Raw genomic sequence first — 12,075 nt, 5'->3', positions numbered from 1 at the left:
CCCAGTGATCAATCAATTGTGAAATTTAAGTATTGAATTAGACTGGACAAAAAATCCAATACTTTATCAGTATGTTTCATTATCATACTGTAGGATCATGAAGAATAACATTCACTATATAAATGATAATAATGAGCAAAAACACCTTCATTGGTTCATATTAAAATAAAATGGTGAATTCTAAATATTGATAAAGTGAATTTTTTTTCCCAGGTAAATAAGATGAGAGTCTTCTTCAAGTTGTGTATTCTAGTAAGAAACTTTAAATAATGTAAGTTATTTGTTCAACTTATCATTAGGAGTTAATTACCTTATCTATATTTGCCTTAGACGAAGTCACATAATACTTTAAAATGACGAAAATAGTCATCATAAACACTATGTATATGCTTTAACAATGTCTTGTTTAGTTTCTGTTTAATTAATAGTAGTGTAAAGTCAGTTACTTGAAGTATAGTTATAGGTGGTCATTTCAGGAATTTTACCATTCTGTGATCATTCAGATATAGTCTAGGATACTATTGAACCTATATATAATCAGTGACTAACCAGATAACCAAAGTGGTTATTATTTTAATATGATCTGTATCATAATTGACTAACCATCATTCATATTAGTAGATAAAGTTGATGTCAATGGCTTTCAAGGCAAATAATTTCTTTAATAAGATATGCTACCGGTTTCATTTACAAATGAGTGATTATCTAGAGAAAATTAAAGGAGATTCTTAACATGATGTCTGAAATATCTAATGATAACTTGATAAACTTTATTGATGAACTCAGCTTGACTCCTAGCTAATGTATTCCGTCTTCTTTATTGGGTCTTTTTAAAAATTAGTTTGATGATATTTCTTAATAAATGCAGTTTTTAAAGTGTTTTGAACTGCATAAGCCAGCTGTATTAGCAGAAATAACAAATAGATAATTATTAAGTGAACAGTACACAACGAACCATCAACTGGAAGTTAATCTTGGAATCTATTGTTGTGTAAACATCCAAGTATTTATACGAATATTCGTCAAGATTAGAACGAATAGTTTGACAGTAATTGAGCGCCGAGTATAGAGAAGTCATTATATGTGAAAATTATATTTGAAATATTCTCAGCGATTGAAATTTAACTAATTCCAACGTTTCGTCCAGCTAACTTGTCTGGACTTCTTCAGGGTAATAATCAAAATCAAAATTATCAAAGAAATATATAGCTATATATTTCTTTGATAATTTTGATTTTGATTATTACCCTGAAGAAGTCCAGACAAGTTAGCTGGACGAAACGTTGGAATTAGTTAAATTTCAATCGCTGAGAATATTTCAAATATAATTTTCACATATAATGATCCAAGTATTTAGTTTTCATGAATCTCCCGAGTTTATGGAACCATATTAATCATCACTACAGTCGAGAGCCTTTTATTTATTTATTCAGGGTAATATATTCTGTTGAGCTGGGTTAAACCTGATTATCAACTACTAAAAAGCAATCAACGTTTCGTTTTATAGTCTTGATTGCTGATCGAGTTCTATCGCTAAAATTTACAATATCTTATTGAGGTTGAATAAATTAATACTTGGAACGGGTGGCTTCTGTACTGATAAAAATCAATCAGAGCTCAGAGTTAAAAACCAGGGGTTAATGTGTACACGTATTCAGGTATCCTAAAGATATAGTTATCAGTATAAAGCTGTTACAATGTACACAGAATATTAGATTAAAAACTTACTAAACTAATAAATCTGCATAAAATTATCATCTCTCAATAAATACAAACACGAATAACTGAAAATCTATTCAAAGGAAAGCCTTGATCTTGATATCGATTAACTCCATTCATTTGAAAGTTGTTTAAATATTCTCAATTTCTGACTAGTGTTAGAGACGGATGGAAGAAAGTTATGGACGGCTAAACCAAAACGTGGCATCAGTGCTTGAAGTCACTAACTTCTAATTTGAGCCATGTTGGTAGATATAGACTATTTGGTTGGGGGTCCTAGTGACTATCGTAACCAATGGTTGGGTACTCTGGGTGACATAGCTCAAAATCGATCACAGTGGCGTAGGTGTATACACTCTTTGTTTTTCCTTAATCAATGAGATTAAAATTACTTTATATCTTTCTTTCTACCAACTAATTCTTTCTTCCTGTATTATATCCTTATGCACAATCTTTCTTTTATACATTGGAGTAACTACTTCTATGAATTTGGTGTTCATATTGTTGTGCTAATGAAGTGTGGCAACTTGGATCGATGCATATATGTGCCTGGTCCTAAGTTGTGCTGACTGAGTGATTTATCTAACTACCCTAATTACTCTTCACAAAAACATCCCCATCATTAAAACTGACTATTTATAAAATTAATTCATTGATTAGTTTATTTGTAATTATATCTCAAGTTCGAGAACATTTCAGTTCTTTATGGAATCTGCGTGTTTATCAAATCCATTATTGTATATGAATAAATGACTTAACTTTTAATGTACAATATGATAGTAGAAACATACGAATAGTTCTCCCCCACACTTTTTAACTTGGGTTTCTTGGATGTGTGATTTACATCCAAATCTTTAAGATGTTAGAAGCTAGACACCATTGTATAGTCTGTTATACTTAAGCGCTGACTATTTCAAGTTACTTGAAATTGCATCTAACTGAATAAAATGGAAATAGATAGTATACTTATTATTCCACAATTCTATATTACTTATGAGTAGTATATATATATATATATACGTTTTAGATAAGAGTATTATCCTAGATTTCTTATGAAAATGTTGAAAAGAACAGTATCAGATTACTGTATCTTACAGAATCGTTATTAGTTTATTTATTTAAAACAAACTTATACAAAAATAAAAAGAATTTCAATGGATTGTTTAGTTTAGAATCAGTTTTTGTAATGAAACAACTTTGGAAAATACAGGGTAGTAAGTAGATGCTTCATTCGATTTGAGTGTATTACTCGGAAACACTTACCTCACTACTCCTTTAAATTTTCAAACCGTTTATTAGTTAATATAAGTTGGTGATAGAAACTATGTATATATATACACCCAAGTTGATGTTCAATCTGGGACTTAAACCCAGTCCTGTTCGTCCCAAACGACATCGCGTTATCTACTTTACTACAGAGTCATGATAGTCAATTGCTTGTACAATGGGGTGAAGTTATATTCACTTGGTGTTGTTTACTTGTATCTTCCCACTGTTCTTTAGGACTGTAATTGATCAGTCTCTTGTTAACATATGTGCATCCTGTGAGGACTGCCTCAATATTGCCTGAAGTCACAAGCTTCGAGTTCCAGAGTGAATATCAACTTCGGGATGCAGGTACATCCATCTGACGAGTCCCAAATAGGACGAAATGCGCTTCCTGAATTTCACTGCTAGCCACTATCCATCTTTGTTTATAAAGCTTGTGAATTAAGGCAATATCGAGGCAATACCCAGAGGATGCACATATGCCAACATGAGACTGATCAGTTGCAGTCATGAATAACAATCAGAAGATATAAGTAAACAACACCAAGTAAATATATGTTGTGTTTTAATTTATTTAGATTAAGATTAATCGAAGCAACATAGATTAACTGAGCACTTAGAGGTAAATTTAGTTGATATTTACATAATGAATTGATATGTTGTAATAAATGGATCTACCCGGTGTTCTGAGAATATATAGGTTTATATTTTTAGTATGCACATAGTTAAACGATCATTATAAGAGGCTTTATTTTCTCGGTAAATTATTTTTAGTTTAATGCTCCATCAGTCCAGATAGCAAAGACGAGTCATCAGCAAATGTAAAATTGTTATCAATATGAAGGGTTTCATAGAGATTTTTGATTTCGACAGTTATCTTTATGGACTGAATTTAATTTGATAAATATTGAATATTGCGAGGCATCGGATAGGTGTTTTGTTCTAGAATAGAACTCTTTATCGAATACATTTGAAAACCCACCAGTAATTAGACCCAATACCTTCAGATCCAGCGACGACCGTTTAACTTGGGGTCACCGAACCAAAACACAATGGTTCAATATAAATAAATTCTATCGATTCGCAGTACTTCTCGATTATCTTAAAATTCCAATATGTGGGTAACTGCCTCACATTCAATATGTTAGAACTTCAATATTTAAGGCTACTCGTTAAAACTCTGGAAATTGACCATTCAAGTTAGTTACTAGTGAGTATATGATAATTCATAGTAAAGAGGGTTTTGACTGACCTCAGCTAGCCATTGAAAAATAGGAAGCTGTGACCAGTGGAGTTCAAGTATGTCGAATGCGGGACACTTATTTACCAACGAAATTTGGATATGGTTGAACAGTATTGCAAAGCGATAGAAGTTATATGTGTAAACTAATGGATGTTGGTTCATCAGTCTGAAGGTTAAGCGCTCACCGCATGACCTAAAGTTTCTGAGCCCAATTCCTTTTAGGATCAAACAATTCTATAATAGAATGAAACAGCTATCCAGTGCATCTTGGTTTTCAATAGTTGTTTTACTATGACAACATTATTATTGCTACTTAACTTACTAATTTGTATCTTTTTTAGCTACTATCCCCACTTTTATTAGGGTTAAAAGATTAAATTTTGTCAGAAGCGGTTTGTGGGGATTTTAGAAATTTCACAGATTGAAATCATGAGTCATAGGTCCTCGGTTCGAGTCCCGCGGGGTGCGGGATCGTGGATGCGCACTGCTGAGGAGTCTCACAATAGGACGAAACGGCCGTCCAGTGCTTCCAGGTTTCCCATGGTGATCTAGCTTCAACTGACTCATGATTTCAATCTGTGAGATTAAATTTTGATTATAGTCTAGATACTAGATTAGTTCAAAACTAATATTTCATGGTTTGTATATAATCTTATCCACTTTCTGATACTTAGTATCTTTCCCGTACATTCATCAAATAAATTAAGAAGCTTAATATACAACAGATAGTCATCATATAACTACATATTTTCACTTAATGATATGATTATAAAGCTAATATACTGAATTCGTTTATTTTATAATGACAAAATAAATGTTCTTTAATAATTATATGTGGTAATCTTTTTCATAAGTAAATCAGTCTACTTTTATTCCAGCAAGAGATGACATTATTCAATAGGCAATAATTCAGAAGGGGTTTTGTGGATATTATAGTAATTTTAATAGTTGAGATCATGAGGCAATTGAAGCTAGACTACCATGGAAAACCTGGAAGCACTGTACAGACGTCTCGCCCTACTGTGAGACTCCTCAGCGGTGCGCACCTACGATCTCGCCTTGCGAGATTCGAACCCAAGACCTATCAGTCACTCACTGAAGATAATGGTGAATGTATTGCTCAATTTCGTGGATTAGTTGAAGTTGGACATTAACACCGGTGGATGCCGGCTTAGTGGTCTGGAGTTTAAGTGTTCGCGCGCGAGACCAATAGATCCTGGGTTCAAATCTCGTAAGGCGGGATCGTGAGTGCACACTGCTGAGGAGTCCCACAGTGGGACGAGACGGCCGTCCAGTGCTTCCATGTTAGTCTAGTTTCAATGAACTCATGATCTCAACTACTAAAAGCAATAGTTCATTTAGGGTTTCTTATTTTTCAGAGTTTGTACTAATTGACTTAACTAATCGTTCTCCGTGTATTTTTCATTGAAAAAAGTCTTGCTGCTACTACTAAGATTATGTCATTGTTACACATTGAAATTATTCATTACTAATTATGTTTTTGTTAAATCATTCTTTTGTTTCTTCCTTTTTTACATCAATTTTGAACAAGGTGAGAGTTTGATCAATGAAAAATTTAGTCAAATGGATCATTCAAATAAAGGGGATTGCATCACTGAAACACCCAGAAGAATAAGTCGAGTAAGAAAAGCTTCCGAGATAAGTGACTCGACTACATTGTACAAAAATAAGCCTCGAACTACATCATTACCATTGAATAATCTTCTTACCAGGTATCATATTATTGAAACTTTTGATGATGTTCAAAATTGATAGAATAAATAACTTAATTCTATTTAAGTTTATGAAAATCAATTTAATTAAAGCAAAGTAGTATATTATTTTACAAGGGTACTACAATAGACAAGAGTTAATACATATTGTATCAGTACATACTATAATATTCAACCAACCAGTGTGTATGTTGATAGTAAGAGTAGGAAGTTTAGTTTTGAATGATTATCCTATTTAGGTGAATGATAAGTCTTGCGGATTGAACGCTATATTCGTCTCCTAGGCTATTTTGTAACCCCCAAGCTAGAACTATACAGCGACCTGAACACGAGAAAGAAGACTCAAAGTATGCGAGGAGTAGTTTACTCCAAGGTTCATTTTAATAAAGAAAACATAGGGTTTTTATATTTTAAATGTCCTTGGGTTGGTAGAAGATTCTGGAGTGCTACTAAACATAGTAGCAGTGTAGCAGCCAGCTAATCAGAGCCTCTGCATGTGACGGTTCGTTTCCTTGATATTTTTGGCCATGACTTCAAGTGAACGCTGATTGGATGGAACGCTTCTCAGTGTTTCCTGATGCTTGCTTGTCTTTTGCAAGCAATTTTCTGGATCACCCCAACAGTGAATAATCTGTTTCTACGTTTTCGTTTTAACTTTAACTATGTCTGTTAAGAGAAACATGCTGTAAATAAGCAAAGTTAAGAATTTCCTTTCATATACTGACTGAGCAGTAGTAGGAATTTGTAGAGCCAGTTGTGTAATTTGGATTGAATTAAATACTTTAAGGATATACATAGTTTGAACGTATTAAATCTAGTTCTTTCAGATATTCATAAATCAATTCAACCAGTGGATGATTAAATGTAAATTATCTAAATATTTTACTATAAATTAAGTCTTTATAGATAATGTTTTACAGTGAAATTCATCCTGTTAAATAGAACTAAACCATAAATACCTGTTTCCTAAGGTATTAATGTTTACACAAAGATTCAAACCTAGTAGCTATTATTCCAAATATCAGTAAGTTATCGATTAGGCTACTAAGTCATGATAGTCACCATGCTTACAGTCACTAATTCGATTCAATTTAGAATATTTTCAGTTGAGAAATACAAATCCTTAAAAATGATAAATATAACTTATAACATGAAATTCTGAATGATGGTGAGACTATAATTTATGGACAACCTTTGAGCGATGCTAAAGAGAACTTGAGAATGTTCACCTACATATTAAGGCTAAATGAGGGTTATAAAGCAGTTTGAAGAATAAGGATTATGACTTACAGTTGATGGTTAAAGTTAGAAATTACATTTAGAGTTTTCATCATGAACTGCTTGAATGCTATTTAGACAAATGGGTAAATGAATTTTGAGTCAAAATGCAAGACCTGTTATCCTAAATCTGATTGGTTCGTTCATAAATTGTGGTCTCGCTCAAAATTCAACATACACTATTGTTACTTTTACAACAAATGTAACTTTTGAATTGAGCTCGTCAGCGAACAAAATTGTCACAACAGATAAATTAATCGTTATTTATTTGAAGTATTCAAAACAATACACGAATAGCTTAAGTCATTAAATTTAGTATACTGCTAGAATAAATTTTGTTATAACTTGTGTCCTGTGTGCCCTGTTAATGTATAACGTGATGATACCGCCAACTAGAAAACAGTGATTTATCAACCAGTCCAATGACACATAAAATCTGTACGAGCAGTCTAGAGTCTTTATCGGTCCTGCTTCCCGCTTAGCCCAGCCTGTTAAATCCAGAACACAAATCTCAGCCTCTGCGATATGAATCATTTATTTCAAACATATTGGGTTTATATACCAACCAGACAGACCACATCGTGCCATAAAATAGTAAAACAACATTTGCACAAGATTTAGCCAAAAGTGGCTGTGAATGTGGGAGGTAGTAATCAACAGACAGGGTATAATTCAAGAATGGTAAATCGTATAATAATAGTTCATAGATCAAAATAAAGCTCATAATGAGAGAAACACAAATATGTATAGTTTAGTCATTTAACAACTATACAATAAAAATATACGTATAGTATTAGACCAGAAATAGATTCCAATAATTACCATTCATTATTCACATCGGGATATAACAAATTTTATGTGAACCAATGTTCATGTAGCCTCTGAATTGCATAACCTAAGTTAAATCAACCTAGATTAAGCCACTTTTTAATTACATTATACACAATCACAGATATCTATTAAACACTGTGAATGACTATCAGAAATTCAAGATACCAGTTCATCATACAATGAGGTGACGGTAGGCAATTATGTAAATCACTTCATCTATATCTTCAAACCCACTATTATTTGTACTAAAGGTCATACAAGGTCAGGAAATTTCCTGATAAAGTTGAATGATTTTCTCAGTAATTATTTAATAGGAGTATTTTATGACAAGATGATCTTTATTAATCAATGTTATGATAAGCAAAGATCGATAGTGCCCAGCGGTGGACTCAGTAGCTAAGTGGACAAAGCGATGACGTTTGAAGCGAACGGCACTGGGTTCGAGTCCCGGAGTGTACATCACCTCAAATGCAGGTACATCCATCTGACGAGTCCCAACAGGGCGAAACGCGCGTCCTGGATTCCGATGCTAGCCACTATCCATCTTTGCTTATAAAGCTTGTGAATTAAGGCAATATCCAGGCAATACCCACAGGATGCACATATGTCAATAAGAGACTGATCAATTGCAGTCTTAAACCTCAATGGGAAGATACAAGCCAAACAATACCAAGTGAACTTACCTAACAAGGTTTTCGATTGATCGATTTTAACAATTTAACATACTATTCATTAATGATTATAAAATTTCCACTTCATATTTGATTTCAATATCATTCTCGAATTTCACTTATTGCTAAATACATTCTACAATTCATTGTCAATGTAATTTACTCAATTTCAAGTAACTCCAATGTAACTCCATGTTACTATCTTTATTTAAAAGGGATGTTAGAAAGAAGAAATAAAACCCTAGAATATTCTTTTCTCATAAGTCACGAACGAACCACTTTCGCTGCCTTGGCCATCGGTATAAGATTTCCTTCAACAGAAGTATTTTTCATACTTCATCCACTTGATTTTTTTTTCTCTAAAATTTTTTGTAATTTTACTTTTGTTATTTTTGAACTTTATAACTCCTCAACATTCATCTCTTGATTCTTACGTAACTACTATTCTATTGACCATCCATTATAAAATTCTATTCCTTCTCTCTTTTTCATATAATACGCAACGTAGCAACTTCTTGATTTAACAATTACTTTTAATATTAATAATCCTCTTTCTTCAAATTACACAATGTTAATTTAAATGTCATTATGTAATTATTACGTAACGTATCCACTCAATGAGTATTATATTATTATTGTAAATCATTTAGATATTAGTGTAGAGCCATGATGAAAAACTAAATGAAAAGAAATTTCTTCGTTCAATTCGTTCCTTCTCTGTCTACCAAATGGCGAAATGGGAATTTTCATGATATGAGTTCGCAATGAAAATCCTTAATCTAAATCCTAACTTTAACCATTAAACGTAAATCATAATTCTAATTAGATAATTATAATAACCCATAGTGTCATTGAATAAGAAAAAGAGAATTCAGCGAAGAAAATTTTCTTTTCGACGAAATCATTTAATTAAGCTGTACATTCGTATATATAGTTATATGGAAAATGTATGTCTAAAGGAGGATAGAAAAAATTGCATCACCCAAATGGATTCGAGGATAAATAACAAATGAGGCCACGTACTAATCAAGGGGTAAGGAGGAACAAAATTTATGGGTCAGATAATAGTCCAATTGACAGATTTGAAGAAAAACGACAAAACAACAAAGGTCATAACAATAAACTGAATGATAATCAAGAAAACTTGTAAAAGGTATTAATAATAAATGATTAGAATTTAAATTGCAAAATAGTAATTTTAAAAATATCGATAATAATAAAAGTGCAGAAAAAAACAAAACACACCTAGAAACATACCCGTTAAGGGAATGAGGGCCAGGGAAGGATGAGAGGTTGGAGAAATCGTTTCTGCATGCAAAGTTCAGGCTTTAGTTTGTGGATTGCCAATGCCTCTGCGGTGCATAAAATATTGATTCGAATCCCCTTCGATCCAGTTCCTTTGACTCTGTAAACTATCTTAAACGAAGAGTCTTTTGGAGCGATATGTCCACAGTTGATTAAGTGATCCTGTATCGTGCTAGTGATTGTTTTTCGTTCCCCTTGATTAGTACGTTAACCTTATTTGATATTTATTGTCGAATCCATATTTTTGTGATACAATCCTTTCTATCCTTCTATAGACATACATTTCCCATATAACTATATATATGAATGTACAGCTTAAGTAAATGATTTCGTCAAAAAGAAAAATTTCTTCGCTGAATTCTCTTTTTATAATTCTAATTCTTCACATTAGTTTATAATCCTCATTTAATCTTAGTTATTAGATAGATACTCTCAAAGTGAACACTCTAACATCGCTTAATAGATCGTCTATCAATTATAGTCTCATTGTAATAGTTTATCGATTAAATATACAGTAACTTTCTCCTTACTATGAATTACCTTAGTAGTAGTAAGTAATAAACTATAATCATTTCAATGAATATCAATTTCATTAGTCTAATTTATGGACATTCCAATTCTCATACTTCACTAATAATAATAAAAAAAAGATTAGTCTCTTTCACCGATTTAGGGAAAAATACAAAAAAAACAAAACAAAAGCAAAATAAAATTTAACTTTGAATACAATGACAAAATAAGTCAGTATGTGTGTTTGTATGTATGTGTGTATCTATGTAATAAACATTAAAAATGAAGAAAAAAAAAACAGAGACAAAAATGTACTCAAAATTTTATTCTACAACAATCATAGATTTACTTAAATAATATAGAGACTTCATTGACAAATACAAATATGTGTATACATATATCTATGTATCTAATTTTAAAAAAAAGCAAAACTGCCAATTCTGTCATTAATATTACAGTGTTTATTAATATCATTAGAGAAAAAATAAAACGAAACTATGTCAGTAAACGCTAAAATTAATTGTTTTGTTGTTGTTGGCAGTGGTGGTGGTGGTATTGTTTCTCTTTGTTTCCCCTCTCCTCCCTCCCCCACTCCTCATTTTCTAACGTTAAATATTTTTTAAACATTTAAAAATCTAATTGAAAGCATTTTATTCGGTGTTCAGTAATAATAATAATAGTAAATGGATGACAAATTTTGGTAGGAAACATTATAAATTCAAAGAGAGTTATTTTATATTGTAACCTGATAATGAGAATAATGATAAATTGACTAATTAAGGTAAATGAAATTACACCCTTAGAATATTATAATAAAATAAAGATGATCAGTTCTACAAATGAAAAACAAGATTATGATGACTTCAATCTATTTTTTTATATGAATGTACATGCAAATACATACTGATCATTAAACGATTCATAAATATTTTTGATTGAGATCTTGAACCGATTAATGTTAGACCATCATTAAAAACCTGGAAGTACTGGACGGCTGTTTCATCCTAGTGTAGGACTCCTCAGCAGTGTGCATCCACGATTCCGCTCGCTCAGTGGTCTAGTAGGTTAAGTACTCGTGCGGGTGACTGAGAGCCCTGGGTTCGAATCCATCGAGAGGGATTGTGGATGTGCATTACTGTTGAGGAGTCCCACAATAGGACGAATTGACCGTCCAGTACTTCCAGGTTTTCAATGGTGGTCTAACATCAATCGGTTTAAGATCTCAATCAATAACTTAGTAATCTCCATAACACTAAACTGATCATTAATATTTTTCATACAAGTTTTAATCAAAGATTTTCTTTCTTTACAATAATTCTGAAGAAAATGATCATAAAATAAAATCATCTTGAAATGTTTATACTAGACCAATTATGCTTTAATTTATTAATGCTTTGAAATTATAAGTTACAGTGAAATAGTCTTTTTTCTTATATGTAGTATTGATCTCAAAAGGATATTTTGATATCCTTATATCTAACTCCATTTAGATCGCATGATTATTGCTGTTCTTTGC

The 12,075-nt window shown here is 31.9% G+C and overlaps 1 protein-coding gene across 1 annotated transcript in view; it reads left to right on the top strand.

Moving 5' to 3' along the window:
* Positions 1 to 2,905: 2,905 nt before the first annotated feature.
* Positions 2,906 to 12,075, top strand: part of EFCAB4B_3 (EF-hand calcium-binding domain-containing protein 4B) — a gene marked incomplete at its 5' end in the record, with an annotated part of 46,489 nt that continues 37,319 nt past the window's right edge. The window contains 2 exons of the mRNA XM_051219372.1: positions 2,906 to 2,933; positions 5,784 to 5,964. Coding sequence (XP_051066873.1) covers positions 2,906 to 2,933; positions 5,784 to 5,964 — 209 coding nt within the window. The remainder of the gene's footprint in view (positions 2,934 to 5,783; positions 5,965 to 12,075) is intronic.

This window comes from Schistosoma haematobium, chromosome 4, assembly GCF_000699445.3.
Source record: "Schistosoma haematobium chromosome 4, whole genome shotgun sequence".
Lineage (NCBI taxonomy): Eukaryota > Metazoa > Platyhelminthes > Trematoda > Strigeidida > Schistosomatidae > Schistosoma > Schistosoma haematobium.
Note: the sequence above shows the minus strand (reverse complement) of the source record. Positions and strands in the feature narration are given on the sequence as shown.